The sequence below is a fragment of the Nelumbo lutea genome, chromosome 1, assembly GCF_056320005.1.
Source record: "Nelumbo lutea isolate HS-2025 chromosome 1, American lotus-T2T, whole genome shotgun sequence".
In the NCBI taxonomy this organism is placed as follows: Eukaryota; Viridiplantae; Streptophyta; class Magnoliopsida; order Proteales; family Nelumbonaceae; genus Nelumbo; species Nelumbo lutea.
Window position 1 is genome coordinate 208,628,323 of NC_142684.1, and position 19,047 is coordinate 208,647,369.

The following is a 19,047-nucleotide window of genomic DNA, read 5'->3' on the forward strand; positions in this document are numbered from 1 at the left end:
TTGAGTACCCCAAGCTTTCATTGTTTGTGGCATGACATTTGCTTTTTGAGATGAAAAATGAAACACCAAATATGATGTGACCCATGCCTTTGGTTGTAGTGTGTTTGTTGTCTCTATGTCATTAGTGAATAAAGGTCAATGGGGATGGCTGGTCATCAGTGTTAAAGATTGAACATTATATTTTGGTCACTATGAGCTGGATAAGATAATGCTGCAACACAAAAAGGTTTCACTAAGAGGGGATAAGAGAAGAAATCTGACTATTGGGTCAGGTTTGAATCGGTTCAAGACTAAGTGGAACCAATTCCAAACTGATAATAATCGGGACAATATATCCGGAACCAGAGTCAACTCATTGGTTCCAATTCCTATAACCATAACCAACCTAATCATCAGTTCATGAACATTGGGTTCGTCGGGTCAAACCCAACCCATTGAATGCCCTATTTCTTTGTAATTTAAAATAACATATATATTATCTATAATATACATATAGTTAAATATATGTGGGTCAAGTTTAGCCCTAGGCGGGTTTAAAGTATTAGGCCTATGCCCAACCCTAAATTTTGGGGCTCTAATGAGGGTCTGGGCCTCGACCAGGGCTTAAACACAAAATCTAGGTCCAAGAGTGAAATTTTCCAACTCACTAAAATGATCACCCTTGTTTTATAGCAAAAATAGCAGGGTAAGGTGCCTTCAGTACTTTAAAACACATAGGTAGCAAAAAAGTTACCCAAGACCAATTCATTAGTTATTGGGTTAGACCAGTTTGATGGATGGTTTTGGCTATTTTTTGGAGTAAATAGGGTTAGGTGTATGATTGAATTGGTTAAGGGTTGGGTCATGGTTTAACAATAATCTAACTTACTAGTCTCGTCCAACTTTCTAAACATTGGTTAGTGTTATATGTTTTATTATATATAGAGTAAATAATGTTGTTTCGAAATATATATATATATATTCTACATATTTCGAAACAACATTATTTACTCTATATATAATAAAACATATAACACTAACCAATGTTTAGAAAGTTATTTATTTATTTATTTATTTATATTTTATTTTAGTTTTTCATCTTTCACAAATAAAAAAGTTAAAAATTACACTTTGAGGCAAAAAAATAGTTATTATTTAATTAATAAAATAATAATTAATAATTATTTATCTATAACTTTATAACTAGTGAGGGAGGATTTGGCCCTCCAATGACATTGTGACACATGGCATCCTAAAACAGTTGGACGACACCCAGGCGCCACCTAGGCGATGATTTGGAGTCTCAGATCGTAGTTCGTCTTCACCCCAACCTGGCGACTTGCCTTTACCGCCAACTTAGCGACTTCGACCACAACTTAGGCCGGCTAAGAGCACCTCGTCTAGGGCCCATCTGTAGCACCTCATCAATGGTCGATATGATCTTGACGCAAGGAGCGACCTCCCTCGAGGGCTTACCAACCTGACTGAGGTCCAGGAGGCGACCTGTGAGTTGTGCTCGCCGACAAATTTGGTATGCATATCCCAACACTCTCAAGTTTCTCAGAATTTGGCCCACGTACCAAGTGTTTTGAAGGATGGCCAATGTGCATGGCGGTTACCTCCGAGGATCTCGGACTGGTTAGGTACGCGCGATTGCTTGCACTCAAGCTCTCTAGCATTCATACTTAGCTCGCAAATACAATAGAATATTGACTTAAGAATCGGAGCGGCCTCACCGGGTCTTCCACCCCGGTCTCTCTGATCCCTATTTCGCAGATTGATCCAGCTCTCCATGCGAGTGCACCTAGGCAATTCTCCAACTAGGAGCTTCCAGATCGCACACCATCAATTGGCGTCGTCTGTGGGAAATGCTACAATAAGCTAAGTTCTCACCTTCTAAAAGGCTAAGTCCTCATCTTCCAAAAAACTAAAGATCTCACCTTTTAGAAATTAAAGTTCTCACTTTCTAATTTCCATTTTTATGAACTCAAAGGAACTTTTGAGCAACATCAACACTCAAAACGAATACCGATTATTAGGGGGCAAAAGCATCTGTGATGAACCTGGAGAACTCTCCTATGACAATCAAATAAGTTTAGGCTGAACTCAACATCCCCAGTGCCCCAGATAAATACCCCGCTACCACATGTTAACGCCCCTCTCCCCGCGGAAGAGCCATTAGCAATTCCCACCGGATCAAAGTGCGGGTGTTCCATGAGATGAAGCATGAATTTCCATATGTGAGCGAGCAGCTGACGTATTCATATCGATGCAAAATAGGCAGCAATAGAATGACCTTAACAACCAACAGTCTGGTGACAAGCACCTCAGAGTAAGGCTATCCCCGCAAGTCGAGCCAGTCATGGTTCCCACAGGAAGTTGAAGGCCAACAGACTAAGCAACTCTACCGACTTTATTTTAACTCGGATAAGCCTCATTAGTCATCTTCACGAGGTCTCCCTATAGATTGAACCCTTCGCATTAGCGGCCTACGAACTATGTGAATGCCCTTGCGGGTCAAGCCCCTCAAGGCTCCCAAGCGAGTCGGCAACCTACAATTAGTAGAGCTGCCCCCATAGGTTGAGCTCCCTATGGCTTCCCGTAGGAGTGGACGAACGGCGTCATTACGAGGCTGATGCAGTGCAGCCGTGGCCCCAAACTTCTAACTCACACCGACAACAACATTATGCCCTCACAAGGGGGGGGCAGAACATGTACGCCATGGTCTTGCAAGCATTCATCCAAGAAGATAATCCCACAGGATGACGTAGAAACAACCATATGAGAAGTTACTATAGAATGACCACCTACTTAGGTGGAAAGGTCAGGCCACACCTCGGCTAAATAAGGATAAGGAGAGTGGATTGCGAGTCGCTCCCAGAACTTAAGGGCTAAAGTGTCGAGCTGATAAAAGACCTCAGCATTACATAAGACTCAATCACTCCTTCAGCATGGGCAAGACTAAGGATAAGGAGAGAGGACTATAAGTCACTCACTGAGCCTAAGGGCTATGGTGTTGAGCTAACAAAAGACATCGACACAATAAAAGACGCAGTCGCCTCTTCGGCATGGGCAGATAAGTCCTAGTCGCTTCTTCATCATAGGCGTGCTAAGACCTACTCGCCTCTTCAGCATGGGGAAAATCAAGGATAAGGAGAGTGGACCGCGAGTCTCTCCTAGAGCCTAAGGGCTAAGGTGTCGAGCTGATGAAAGACCTCAGCACCACATAAGACCTAGTCGCCTCTTTTGCATGGGAAAAATAAAAAGCAGTTCGCATTCAACACAAGAAAGAGAACAAAGGAAAGACTAATTCGCTTTCAGCACCATGATAGACACAAACTTAGTTGATCTCTTCATAGTAGACCTCCACCTCGATTTCAGGCTCCGCATCGAACTCACTGGCTACTCTTTTGAGAACCATCCCAAAGGATGCTGCGTCAAAGTCTACCTAGGTGGAGCGACCTGATAAAGTAGTCACACAGAACCCCCTATTGAGGATGGCATTATAAACTTTGCTCTTGCGGTAACGGTTGGATTGTAGAACCCCTTGACGGTTCCATCCCTAATAAGGTAGATGTCTTCAGGGCACCTACTCCACCTCTCCTCGAGTGGATGAATTCGCTCTCGTGCCCCAATAATCAGGACGGCAAGGTCTTACATAAGGCTGCAAATACTTGGACTCTTTCGACCTAAGAAGCAAATTGGGTCGACGCTTATGACTACAAGCTTATCGAATCAGTCATTCTGGGCCAAAAGGAGCGATCTACTCCATTCGTCGAGCTACTTTCAATTTGGGAGTGGGGGGCAATTGATGAGGGTGGATTTGGCCCTCCAATGGCATTGTGACACATGGCATCCCGAAACAGTTGGACGACACCCAGATGCCACCTGGCAACATGCCTTTACCACCAACCTAGCGACTTCGACCACAACTTAGGCCGGATAGGAGCACCTCGTCTAGGGCCGACCTGTAGCACCTCGTCACTGGCCAATGTGACCTTGACGCAAGGAGCGACCTCCCTCAAGGGCTTGCCGACCTGACTGAGGTCCAGGAGGCGATTTGTGAGTTGGACTCGCCGACAAATTTGGTATGGATATCCTAACACTCCCAAGCTTCTCGGAAGTTGGCCCACATACCAAGTGTTCTGGAGGATGGCCAATGTGCGTGGAAGTTACCTCCGGGGATCTCGAACCAATTAGGCAACCTCCCAGAAATCTCAGATGCGGTGTGTGAAGCCCACGCCAAACAAAGCCTACATAAAGGCACCAACCCCAATGACATGAAAAGGTACGTGTGATTACTTGCACTCAAGCTCTCTAGCATTCATACTTAGTTCGCAAATACAACAGAGTTATGACTTAAGCATCGGAGCGGCCTCACTAGGTTTTCCACCCCGGTCTCTTTGAGCCCTATTTTGTAGATTGATCTAGCTCGCCATGCGAGTACGTCTAGGCAATTCTCCAGCTAGGAGCTTCCAAATCACGCACCATCAATAACTATTACTTTATTAATAATTTATTTATGAATTTAAATAATTTAGTTTAATTGTCAATATTATTTTTATTCATAGGTAATTAATTAATTTACTATTAGTGCTTTTCATATTTAGTTTATTATTTTCTATTAATTATTAATTTACTTAAATAATTAAATTATTTTTTGATGATTAGTTTTAATTAATCATCAAAAATGAATATTATATGATTATTAATTATATCTATTTACTTTAATAAATTCTTAATTATTAATTTACTATAAAAAGTAATTAATAAATAATAAATATTTTAAATGAATATTATATGATTATTATTTATGAGCTAGGAATAAAATGATTGTAGCTAAAGATGATTAACTTCGTAATTATAGCCACGAAATTTTTAGTTATCTGTGGCTATAGTGATAAATATCTTTTAACCACAGACAAAATAACTTTTAACCACGGAAAAATTATCCATAGTTAAAGCTCGACTTCTGCTTTTGTAACTTATAGCGACAGATACATTATAACGGTGGTTATAAATATTTTCTAGCCATGGGCAGAATAACTTTTGACCACAAACAAATTATTTGTAGCTAAAGCTCAACTTCTGCTTTTATAACTTACAGCCACAAATACATTATAACTGTGATTATAAATATCTTTTAGCCACGGATAGAATAACTTTTAACCACGGACAAATTGTCCATAGCTAAAGCTCAACTTTTAATTATAGACAAATTGTCCGTAGCTAAAGCTGAACCTCTACTTTTGTAACTTATAACCACAGATACATTACAACCGTGATTATAAATATCTCTTAGCCACGGACAGAATAACTTTTAACCACAGACAAATTGTCCATAGTTAAAATTCAACTTTTTGCCACGAACATCAAATTGTCTGTGATTATATTCTATGCTTTAGCTACGGTTTTTTGACCGTAACTAAAGTGCCGTAGCTATAACCCCACTTTCCTGTAGTGCTGGAGCAAACCAGCAACATACCAGCAAACTCGGATAGCTTTGTTTGTTCATTTTTTTCCAAGTTTTGGAATAATAAGACTATAAGAGTAGCATTTGGCAATGCGTGACTCCTATCCTGATCTTACCTGGGCATGGATCGGAACATTTGACCCATGACCCAGTGATCAGAACAGTTTTGTGTCTATTCCGAGTCCAGAATATTGGTAGGAGCTTTTGGAGCTACAGAGTTCTTGCCGGCTGCTTTCATGACTTTTCATAAATAGCTGGTTGTCAATAATCCCTTCCATTGAAAACGCAATCAGACACAATCTAGTTTCAGCAGCAACTAGTTTTTTTATTTTGATATCATACAACGTTACTGAATCTAAAATCATTTAATTACATTAATGGCGTCAAAAAACAATTACATTAATATATAATCATTTAATTACATTAAAACAAGATAACTAAAAAATAGAATCAAATACCCGTGAAGAGTGAAGACCCCATCTCCCATTGCAGGACAGAGATGAGAAAAGCGTGCGTCAGGTAGTTAACAATGTTGAACTTCAACGGCCCAATAAGACAATAATAAATTGGACCAGTCCAGGCTTAACGATCGAAAGTATTTATTGGATTGAATTAGATTGAATCCGATTCATCTATAATGAATTTATATTGGATTGGGTTGAATTTAACCAATACCTGATCTATTCATACAAGATAAGAATACAAATGTCGGTTGACTAGGTTTGCATTGGGATCAATCTAAATTAAAATCAATTTAAACAAATTGAATCAGTGTTTTAAAACCCAATCCGGAAATGGAACCATCTTTCCCTCCGGATCACAGATCAACGGTCCAACCATCTGGATCGATGGTTCAACATGCAATTATGTTATAACCATTAGATTAGGAACATTGAATATCATCCTCTCGATCTAGCTAGGTTTGCTGAATATATAAGAAAAACATGAGGGGAAGAGAAGGGAGATCGAAGGGAGAAAGAGATTAACAAAGGTGGGAGGGAGGAGAAAGGCCACAGCCAGAAGCTAACAGAATGGCTTCTTCGATAGTTACAATTGTAGTAGGACAACACCTCGTATCTTCATGGAGCAGGAGCAAAGGACAAAAGAGAGAAGCAGCAACAGCCAAGTATCTTCATGCTTAGAGACATTTCTGCCCAACTCACGCCGGCAACACCCCTCGTATTCTATCGGTAGTGACAACAAATCTACAGTGGTGGGAAAATATAATTATTAGATTATTATGGATACAAATGAGATAAAATATGATGGTTATTTCTTTAAAAGAAGCAACATGTTGGTGTGAAAGGAAGGGAGAGAAAGAAGAGGAAAAATAAAAAGAGACGAAGGCCATGTTTGGTTGCTTAAAAATAAGTGATTATTTGCGTCGGGACCACATCATTAAGCACTTATTGGTGTTTGGCAAGTAAGTCCGAAATAAGTGTTTATATTAAAAATAAAGGCTTATTTTTTAATCCCAAATTTTCAGTTTTTTTTTTTTTAACTGCTTATACAATCAGCACTTATTCAATCTTTTTCTTCCAAAATTATCTCTAGTTGAATCTTAAAATACCACTTATAAAACTATCCCTAGTTAAATTTTATAAAAGTACTTTTATAAAAATGCTTCTTAAAAGTGCTTTTATAAAAGTATTTTCGTAAATGTGCTTTTATTAAAGTGCTTTCATAACAATGCTTTCGTAAAAATACTTTTATAAAAGTACTTCTGTAAAACTGTTTTTATAAAAGTACTTTCATAAAAGTGCTTTTATTAAAGTGCTCTCATAAAAGTACATTTATAAAAGTGCTTTCATAAAAGTGTCTTCACAAATGTACTTCCATAAGAGTGTTTTCGTAAAATTAAAACAAAATGGACATAATAGTTACAAATGTTTATTTAAGTGCTTATTGGAGAAAAAGACTAACCAAACTCCTAATATGAAATAAGTGCTTGTCTTTTAAAATAAGCACTTGAAAAAGTTGGGTATCGATGCAAATAAGTGTTTATTTTAATAAGCACTTATTTTTAACATAAGCACTTAGACATCATGTTTTGGGCTGAATAGACCACAACCCGCAAACAGTTCAAGCAGTTTACCGGTTAACTGCCCAAGTCAACGGTTTTCTCTCAAATATCGGATTTAGGATGAAATTGACTTGCTTTTTTGCCTGGAAGACGGTTTGAATGGTTAAATCGGGCAGGTCAATGATGGGTTGAAAAAACTTGGATTGAATGGTCTAGACATTGACTTGGGCTTAGTCCAAAATTGTCCAAAGCATTCATCAGATTGGATTGGACCTGGTCCATCTATCATGGACTCATATTGGAGTGAACAACATTGAATTGGACATGGTCCATCTAACGACTTGCTTTTTTGTTCTCTTCTCTCAAAAAAAAAATAATAATAATAATCTGCTCTAAATTAGTTGGAGAGAAGAATAGCGAAGTAGTTGAGGTATATCCAGTAATTTGGTATATGCAAAAATGTTCCCTAACCGAGTCAGTTAAGGGTTCTTGTTAGAGCCTAAATTACAATTAAGGGTGTCAATGGACTGGTTTTGGACTGGACCAGTCCAGTCCAAAGTCAATTTGGACAGATTGGATGGACCAATAAGACATATTGAATTGGATCAATCCGGTCCAAAATATTTATTAGATTGAACTGGACCTGGTCCGTCCATAATAAATTTATATTGTATTGGATTGGATTAAGCCAATATATGATCCATTGATATAAGATAAGAATATAGGTGTCAATGGATCGGGTTTGGGTTAAAACCAGTCTAAATTAAAATAAATTTGAACAAATTGAATGATCCGAACATTAAATTAAACCGGTCCAAAATGGTCCAAAATATTTGTTGAACTGGACTGAACCAGGTCCATTTGTAATGGACTCACATTGGACTGGATTGGATTGGACCAAATCCAGTCCAATTAACACCCCTAAATTCTGGGATGGGCTTAGATTTAAGGCCAATTTATTAATTGCGTATGGCCTGGGCCTGGGCCTGGATTATAAGGCCCAATAAGATATGATGTTATAAACAGACATGATGGATCTGAATTGAGGTTATTATGATCTGCGGTTAATATCATAGATTAGGCTTCCAAACCAATTAACCAATATGTAAAGCTATTAAGAATCATGTCTTGTTTGAGATGGACAAGACAAAGAGAAATTGGAGTACAGGAAAAATTAGCTAGGTGGAAAATTCGTACTTAAATTCCCGTACCCGAATTTGGAACCAGATCCAAACTCGATCATTATGATCGGGAGTCGGGACGCATACTGCAGACCCAGAACCCCCATAATTGGACCGGTATGGTTTGAGTCTGTTGGGTATGCCCGATCCATTAAAATCTCTAGAGTTGAAAAGGAAATTTTAAAACCTTTTTAAAAAAGTTGTGACTTGAACATAAAATCTAAAGCTCAAATTAATTAACCTTGGCCTCCAAAATCATTCTCAGATTTGTTACGTAGATTTACAGTGACGTCTGGATTTTCTACAAATAAATACGTGTATAAAAAACCCACATATGGATCTCGTAATTAGGGGTGTCAATTGGAGTGGATTTAGTCCAATCCGATCCAGTCTAATGTGAGTCCATTACAAATGGACCTGGTTCAATTCAGTCCAATGAATATTTTAGACCATTTTGGACTGGTTCAGAGACTGTCCAGTCTGTTCAAATTCTTATTAATTTAGATTGGTTTTAAGTTCAACTCAAACCTCGTCCATTGACACCTATGTTTTTAGTTTCTATCAATGGACAAGATATTGGCTCTATCCAATATGTTGCATTGGTCCATCCAGTTCGTACGTCCAAATTCAATGTCTTATTGGTTTATCAAATTCGCCCAAATTGATTTTGATTTTGACGGAGTCCAACCCAAAATAGGTCCACTGACACCCCTACCAATACTAGCATATTCATTCATGATTGATTAAGAGCACGTAGGGGTGTCCACGGTTCGGTTAACCGAACCAGGGCACTTTTTTGTAAACCAAGCCAGTGGTACCGGTTTTTCTAATTTTCCAAACCGAAATCGAACTGGTACCACCGGTTAACCGGTCTGTCGGTTTTGATTTTTGACCAGTACCGTTCTTCGGTTTTTTGGTTTTTTATATTTATAATATATTATACAAATATATTTATAATATTATATAATAAATAATAAATGATATATAATATATTATAAATATTTGAAATATATATAATATATTTATAAATAGATCATTATAGATATATATAAGTATATATTTATATATAATATATAGAAAATTTGTGACATATATTAAAAATATATATAAAATATATATATCGGTCACTTTAGTTAACTGTCAATTTTTTTATAAGTTAATCGAAAACCGAACCGATCATTCGATTTTCTCGATTCGATTCGATTTTTCGGTTTCCCCTAAGAACAGGTCAAGAAAGATATATGGTAAGACACAGAATTACATAATAACACATATGAATACGGCATAATACCATATTTGATCATCAATTCTTTTAGTTAAGCTGTATTAATCAAATGATGCCTTTTCGTTGGTTTTGATTTTTTTTTATTACCTGGTTATATATATTAATTCTCGTTTAATATATGGACTCTAAATGTGAGCCAACATCTTGGGACATCAGTGGGTTGGAATTGGATTAAGTGGTAAACACTCATGGAGTCATGGGTTAGCCTTAATCGGGTTTTAGGTTTGGGTTGAGGTGAATCCATGTTAAACGGGATTTATTGACATCACTTGCAGCATTGAGATATATAACTGTATACATAGACTTGATTGGGTACAGGTGTATATGTACTGGACGGGACGGGTTAGGTCAAATTTGATACCCTTCTTTATTTAGCCGGGTCAGATAGGAATTACTAAAAACCAGATTTGGGTTGAGCCAAACCTGACCAATTGACCCATTTTGCTGCAGCATCATGGGCACTTAAATCATTTGTCATTATTCATTGACCCATTGTGTATGTTTGATGGCAAAGCTAGGATACAGTCGTGGATGAGCTTTCAAGCAAAACAAGATTGTTAATTGTTTCTCAATCAACCTCCGACCTTGATTAAAAGACATTCTCTCACACCAGTACACCACCAACCAAGGGGCAAAAGATGACTCCTCCCTTCGCCATCTTCGTTCTCTTCTCTCTCTCTTTCTTTCTGTGTTGCTGCTTCAATGGTGCAATTGCTGCCGATCTCATTCAGGAAACTTGCAAAAAATCAGCACAGAAAGACCCAAACATCAACTACAAATTCTGTGTGACCTCCCTCGAAGCTGTTCCCAAAAGCCACAACGCGATGAGTCTCAAATCACTTGCCCGCATTTCAATCAAGCTGGCCAAAACCAACGCCACCCGCACCAGATCATATGTTAAAAAGCTCTCGAAGAGCAAAACTCTCAACCCTCGCGATAAGCCTCCCTTGACGGATTGCTTGGAGCTGTACTCAGATGCTGCCGACTCGCTAAAAGCTGCGGTCAAGGCTTTCAAATCAAAGGATTATTCAAAGGCCAACGTTGAGGTGAGCTCCGCCATGGATGCACCTTCAACCTGTGATGAAGGTTTTCAGGAGACCAAAGGTGGGGTCTCTCCATTGACGAAGAGAAATAAAGATATGTTTCAGTTATGTGCAATAGCACTATCTATCATTAACATGGTCAGTAAGGAATTGATTTTGAAAGAGGAGTTATAAGAGATACTATTAGTAATGTTTGGTTTGTGATCTGGGTTTTTCCTTTTGCTTCTCAAAAATTGTTTGTATACCAACGAAGGAAATAACATATTTCTTCCTGAATTCATCATTTATATAGGGTTTGAGATTGTATGACAATGACGATTTATATGTTTCCTTAATTTTGGTTCATTTAGTTGTTTGAGAATTTCAGATATGTATGAAAACCCTTTGGTATTCCAAAAATCGTTATTTGATTTTTTTTCCTGTAGCTATGTCAATTTTTTGAGGTTATAAATTCTCATAATGATTACTGAACCCAGAAAAAAGAATTGATGCTAGCAATTTTATTCATAAATTCAGACCTAATACTGATTCTTAAAATCATAAAATTCATCTAAATTAAATCTCTAAATGCATGCCAAACACAGTTAGAGGGTTTGTGGCCCCCTAAATATATTTTATTGATGCAAAATATATTGGCTGAGGGGCCCTAAATGATCGCAACAAGGTAAAATGGAAAAATAAGTGAGGGTTTGTGGCTCCATAACTTGCCAGTTGTTCCTTATGACAAGAATATCTGTATATCTTTACTTTCCCTCGGCTGATCATCAAAAAAGGACCCATAGATACAGGTGAGACCGTGAGATGGCACAGTTGGCAAGTAGGGGTGTCAATGGACCGATTTTGGATTGGACTCATTCAAATCGAAAGAGGGATTGGATAGATCAATAAGACGTATTAAATTGGACGTAAAGTCCAGATTTAATGGTCCAAAATATTTATTAGACTGGATTGGAGCCGGTCCATCCGTAATGGATTTATAGTGGATTGGGTGGGATTGAATTAATATCTCATTCATTGATAGAAGACGAGAGAACACAGGTGTCAATGGACCTGATTTGGGTTTGAACAAATCTAAATAACAACCAATTTTAACAGATTGGACCAGTCCAGAATATTCATTGGATTGGATTAGACCTGGTTCATCTGTAACGGATTCATATTAGACCATGTATGTGTTTGGTTCCGTTGGCGTTTATTACATATGAAGTAAAATGAAAGAACTGTTTGGTTTTACTGTTTATCAAATAAACCGTGATTCATCTACTTAGCTAGCATTTTAGGCTTTGTAAAATGCAAAACCTTGCATTTTGTATTACTTTGTATGCATTTGTACTGTACATATTTGTATTTGTACTCCTTCCAAACTGTCTTGTAAATTATAAAATGGTGGGTGGGGTTCGATTGAGAGATATATGATCCAATCTCAACAGTTTCCCTATTCATCTTCTCTCTGTTTATTTATTTAGTTTTTTTTCTTCTTTGCTTTCCTTTTTTCATTGCTATATAAATGGAAAAACAATTCTTCAAATAATCTGTCGGTGATCATTTTCAGTCTGACCTCTGTAGGGCTGCAAACGGATCAGACCAGATTCAGTAAAGGCATATCCAATCCGATCCGTTAAGAAAATCCAACTGATCCGAATCCAATAAGGATTCGTCGGATTTTCAGAAGCATGGTTGGAATTCGAATTCGAACATATTATCCAATATCCGATTTGAATCTGATTCTATTAGAATTATATTTATAATATGTAATATGAATTATATTATATTATTTATATAATATAATATATTAAAATATATAATATATAATATATAATATTTCATAATTAATGGATCAGGTCGGGTCACAGCGGATCGGATCAAACAATGTCCGAATCCGATCCATTAATTTAACCGATCAGCTTTTCTGATCCGGTCCGATTTATTAGGTTCAAGAGGAATATCCGAATTTACTTCTTTACAGATTGATCGGTATCAGATTTGAATCGGATTGATCCATTTATTTGCATCCCTAAAAGTCCGGTCCGACCCAGCCCAAAACAATGTAAAATGCTAACTTCCACCTATCGGAGTTGCACCCCTCGTCATGGTTTGAGTGAGAGCCGCTAAAAAAGATTAGGCTGAGTTTGGAAGGAGTACAAATGCAAATATGTAGAAAGTGCAAAACCTTATATTTTGTATGTATTTACGTTGTGTAAATTTGCATTTGCACTGCTTCCAAACTGAGCCTTACATACCTTTACATGTGCCATTTTTAGATAGCAGAGTTTATAAGGTTTTATTAACATGGGTTAAAATGGTTAAGAAAGAAGATTTATTGATGATAGGGCTCCACTATTTACTCTTGAAAACTGAAGTTTGTTGAGAGATTTGTGGAAGAAGCCAATCCCGTGAATTATTATTTAAACCAACCAAGAAAGAGAACAACTCACAGTCCCCATTAATTATTAGGTCGCAGTAACCATGAGCAACCGATTCTTCTCCGAGTTCTCTCTTCCTCTCTTTCTCTTTACCTTCTCTCTTATCTTTTTGCATGTTTCAAATGCAAAATCCCACAAGGGGCGTGCCCTCATCGAAGAAACCTGCAAACAATACTCAGAGAGCCCAGGGGTACCAGATGGATCCCAGAAGTTCTGTCTCACTACTCTAGAATCCGTCAAAAAGAGCTACAAGGCGAGTTTCAAAGGACTGGGCTTAATCTCCCTGGAGCTAACCAAGACAAACATGACGCATGTGAAGGCATACGTGAAGAAGCTTTTGAAGGACAAGAAGAAGTTCAACAAATATGCGAAGATGGCGTTGAAAGACTGCAGAGACCAATACTCAGATGCAATTTACAACATAAAATATGCCAAGATGTTGTTCAAGAATAAGGATTACGGTGGAGCTAATGCTTATATGTCAGCAGTTCTTGACACCCCATCAGATTGTGAAGAAGGATTCAGTGAGAACAGTAGGGCAGGAGGGTCTCCTTTGACAAAACAGAATGATATTCTCAACAAGTTGGCTGGTTTAGCTATTTGGTTTACTGCTGTGATTCGATAGCAATTTAATATCTCTATTTTTGTTTTTGTTTTTGTTTTTGTTTTTTGTTTTTTTGCTTTTTTCTTTCGGTGAGTGTTTTCCTTGACCAGATGGGTTTATTGAGCGATGGTTGGATTCAGCATTGGAGGTGGGTGATTAGTGAGTTTTTTTTTTCTTTATTTTTTCATAACTTGATAATCTCTATTTTAGTAAACAATAATTATGAATATGAATAGATTTTAGGAAATATTCTTTGAGGGGCACTTTGGTTCAAATCAGCTCTTTTTTCACATTAAAAGGTTGATAAAGCCATAAAGGTATGAACAAGTTACAGAGGTTGCTTTTACAGTTAGAAAGATAAAGTTCGGATTTCTTGAAATTTTAACAAATTCGCAACCCAACCCAACCCAACTCGCACCCTTCTACTCTAGGCCTAATAGCCTATAATGAAAGAAATGGAATGTTACAAAGAGAGAAAAATGACAGCAAAAGAAAGCTTTAGGCAGATCTCCTACCCACATTCCATTATAGCCGCACAACAGGATCATCTCCCTTGTCATTCATGAAGTGATATTTCCAACGTGCAGCTGTGGTGTGTTGTGAAAAAAAAAAAAAAAAAAGAAAAAACGGGGCTCATCAGCAGAATGGCATGGGAACTCTTTGATGAGAAGTGGAGAATCAATAAATCCCATCAACCCAGACCGACTCACAGAGAATAGGGTGCAATAAGTTATGTTCAAATGTTGATGCTGTCTTAACCAATTTCTTATTAATAGACGACAGATCGCAAGTTTTAGCAGAGTTTACAGGTACTTAACAGCAGAGAAGAGTCCCTGCTATTGACTCTTCAAACAGCAAGTTAGTTGAGAGATTTGTGGGAGAAGTCAATTTGCATGAACCCTTATTTAAAATAGAAACAAAGAAAACAAACAAAGTTCACAACTCAGAGTCCCTGTTAATTAGATTGTTGAAGTAAACATGAGCCAACTTCTGTTCTCTCCCACTCTATTTCTCCTTGTTTTCAATCGGGCTCTCTTCTTGCATGGTGAAAAAGAAAAACCTGAAAAGGGTCTTGCCTTAATCGAACATCCCACACTTTGATGGTCATTATGATCATTGGAACTTGCTGATGGAGAATTTCTAAAGGTCCAAAGAATATTGGCAGGTCGTCGAAAGTGGCATAAAGGAGGCAACAGCTGGAGTTGTTTTGATAGATGCACAAAAGATAGAACAGGAGGCACAAAAGCTGAAAGATTTGAAGGCAAAAAATTATCTCTTTCAAGCTATTGATCGTTCAATCTTGGAAACAATTCTTTGCAAGGACACCTCCAAGCAAATATGGGACTCCATGAAGAAGAAGTATCAAAGGAACGCAAGGGCGAAGTGTGTGCAACTCCAAGCTCTTCGTAGAGAGTTTGAGCTTCTTCAAATGAAGTCAGGGGAGTCAGTTTCAGAGTACTTTTCGAGGACAATGGCAATTGCAAACAAGATGCGGATTCATGGAGAGAAGCTAGAGGATGTGACCATTGTTGAAAAGATCCTTCGTTCAATGACACCCAAGTTTAATTTTGTGATTTGTTTTATTGAAGAGTCTAAAGACATTGATACGCTTTCAATAGATGAATTGCAAAACTCTTTGCTAGTTCATGAGCAGAAAATAACCCAGCAAGACAATGAAGAACAGGCACTGCAGGCAGCAACAAGCTCAAGAGGACATGGAAAGGGTGGATGGATAGGCAAGAATACACACCAAAGACAAGGAGACAAGAAAGGTGCTGAATCTCAAGGAAACTGGAAGGCTCGTGATGCTCAGAGTTCAATAGGATCTAAACCAAAGTCAGCTAACAAATCCAAGGTGGAATGTTATCGTTGTCACAGGTATGGTCACTATCACTCAGATTGCTGTACAAATTTAAATAAACATCGAGGGGAAAAGTCTAACTTTGCAGAAAAGGAAAAAGAAGAAGTTTCTCTCCTAATGGTGTGTCATACTATGGAGGAAACTCACCCGAATTTATGGTACTTGGATACGGGCTGCAGCAACCATATGTGTGGAGACAAATCAATTTTCTCTTATTTGGATGAATCATTCCGAGATACTGTTAAATTTGGTGATAACTCTAGAGTATTTGTTTTGGGAAAAGGAAGTGTTATACTTCAAACCAAAGGAAAGTCTCATTCTATTTCCAATGTGTTATTTGTTCCAAATCTAAAAACTAATCTGCTTAGTGTTGGCAAGCTTCAAGAAAAGGGATATGAGATCTCAATTAAGGATGGAGTTTGTCGAATCCAAGATGACAAGTTGGGTTTAATTGCCCAAGTACAGATGACAGCAAATCGGATGTTTCCTTTGTATCTCCATCACATAACCCACAAACGTCTCACTGCAAAACTAAAAGACACAGTATGGCTATGGCATTTTCGCTATGGTCATCTCAGTTTTGGTGGTTTGAAGACCTTGCAGTAGAAAAACATGGTGGCAGGCCTTCCCAAATTTGAGTCTCCTTCAGAAATCTGCGAAGAATGTGTTGTTAGCAAACAACATAGAGATGTTTTTCCAAAAGGAAAATCTTGGAGGGCTAAGAAGGCGCTGGAACTAGTACATTCTGATTTGTGTGGGCCAATTATACCAACATCAAATGGAGGTAAACGATATTTATATCATTTATTGATGACTTTAGCCGAAAAACCTGGGTGTATTTTCTACAGAAAAAGTCGGAGGCTTTCGCAACCTTTCAAAGGTTTAAAGCACTAGTTGAAAATGAAGTTGGCAGTCCAATTAAGATTTTACTTACTGACCAAGGTGGAGAGTACAACTCACAAGAGTTTGCTGATTTTTGTGGCAAACATGGAATTAAAAGACAGTTGACCGCAGCTTATATGCCTCAACAAAACGGTGTAAGCGAGAGGAAAAATAGAACGATTCTCAATATGGTGCGAAGCCTTCAACAAAGAAGTGGTCTTCCTAAGAGTTTCTGGCCTGAAGTAGTCAATTGGAGTGTTTATATTTTGAATAGAAGCCCCACACTAGCTGTACAAAATATAACTCCGGAAGAAGCATGGAGTGGGAATAGACCAGTTGTAGATCATTTACGTGTGTTCGGGTGTATAGCATACGCCCATGTTCCAAATCAAAGAAGAAGAAAGATAGATGACAAAGGCGAAAATGCATTTTTCTTAGTTTTAGTGATCATTCAAAGGCCTACAAATTGTATAATCCTATCACCAAGAAAATTGTTATTAGTCATGACGTCATTTTTTATGAAGAAAAGACATGGTTATGGAGCAACAATACAAGTGGACAGCAACTTCCATCAGATTTTGATGAGGGAGATGCAGATGAAACGCAACAGCAGCAACAACAAAATGCTCCAACAATTACAGCCCCTCAAAATACTCAAAATGACATCCCTACAGCCTCTAAAACTTCACCACCAACAACAGAATCAAATGAACAACTTGATGCTACAGCAGGTTCTTGTTCTCAACGTGTCAGAAGAAGACCAGCATGGATGTCAGACTACGAAGTACCCAACATAAATGATATTGATGATCCACTTACACATTTTGCCCTATTTTCAGATTGTGATCCTACAGCTTTTGAAGTTGCTGTCAAAGAAGAAAAATGGCAAAAAGCCATGGATGAAGAGATTGCAGCTATTGAAAGAAATAAAACCTAGGAATTGACAGACCTTCCAAAGGGACAAAAGACGATTGGTGTTAAGTGGGTTTACAAGACGAAGTTGAAGGAGAATGGCAAAGTTGACAAGTACAAGGCAAGTTTGGTGGTCAAAGGTTATAAGCAAGAGTTTGGTGTGGACTACAAAGAAGTATTTGCTCCTGTAGCCAGACATGATACAATCAGATTGATGATTGCATTAGCAGCACAAAACTCATGGCCCATTTTCCAATTGGACGTGAAATTTGCATTTTTACATGGAGATTTAAAAGAAGAGGTATTTATTGATCAACCTCCTGGTTATGTGAAACTCGGCAGTGAGCATAAAGTTTACAAATTAAAAAGGACTCTATACAGACTAAAACAAGCACCTAGAGCTTGGTACAGTTTGAACAACCAAGTTCTACCCAGACTAAAGGAAGGTTTCAAAAAAATGCCCATACGAGCATACACTTTACACAAAAAATGAAAATGGAGGAAAATTGCTTATTGTGTGCTTATATGTAAACGATTTGATACACTCTGAAAATAATAGAGCAATGTTTGAAAACTTTAAACAATCCATGATGGTTGAGTTTGAAATGTCTGATATTGGGATAATGCATTACTTTCTTGGCATAGAAGTAGTGCAATCTGATGCTGGAATTTTTGTGTCTCAAAAGAAATGTGCCCAAGAAATTTTGGACAGGTTTGATATGAAGAACTGTAACTCAGCCACTACACCAATCGAGATAGGATTAAAGCTTGTGAAAAATATAGCAGGAAAAGGGGTTGACAGCACTCTTTACAAGCAAATGGTTGGAAATTTAATGTACTTGACAGTAACACGACCTAATTTAATGTATGTTGTAAGTGTTATTAGCAGGTATATGGAGCAACCAAAGGAAATTCATCTTCTAGCTGCAAAGAGGATTCTTCGGTATTTGCATGGTACTACTGAACTCGGGCTTTTATACAAGAAGGGTGAACAATCATGCTTGATTGGATTTATAGACAATGACTATGCTAGAGATGTGGATAACAGAAAAAGCACATCTGGATATGTTTTTATGTTGGATTCTGCAGTTGTTTCGTAGTCATCAAAGAAGCAGTCATTAGTTATTTTGTCAACAACAGAAGCCGAGTTTGTAGCAGCAGCTTCTTGTGCTTGTCAACCACTTTGGTTGAGAAAAATTCTCAAGGAGATGCAGTTTGAGCAACCAGGTTCTACCCAGATTTGTTGTGACAATAATTCAACAATTAAGCTCTCCAAAAATCTTGTTCTTCATGGAAGATGCAAGCACATAGACGTGAGGTATCACTTCTTGCGTGATCTCACAAAGGATGAAGTCATTGATCTCGTTTATTGTAGAAGTGG

General features: G+C 37.9%; 2 protein-coding genes across 2 annotated transcripts; both read left to right on the forward strand.

Annotated features, from left to right (window-relative positions):
- Positions 1-10,566: 10,566 nt before the first annotated feature.
- LOC148880686 (putative invertase inhibitor) lies at positions 10,567-11,383 on the forward strand. The gene has a single exon (XM_088972676.1). It carries the CDS (start codon positions 10,580-10,582, stop codon positions 11,156-11,158), a length of 579 nt encoding a protein of 192 aa, XP_088828802.1. The 5' UTR covers positions 10,567-10,579; the 3' UTR covers positions 11,159-11,383.
- A 2,049-nt stretch (positions 11,384-13,432) lies between these two features.
- LOC148880687 (putative invertase inhibitor) lies at positions 13,433-14,274 on the forward strand. The gene has a single exon (XM_088973008.1). The coding sequence runs from the start codon at positions 13,451-13,453 to the stop codon at positions 14,030-14,032; it is 582 nt and encodes a 193-aa protein (XP_088829134.1). The 5' UTR covers positions 13,433-13,450; the 3' UTR covers positions 14,033-14,274.
- The last annotated feature ends 4,773 nt before the right edge of the window (positions 14,275-19,047 follow it).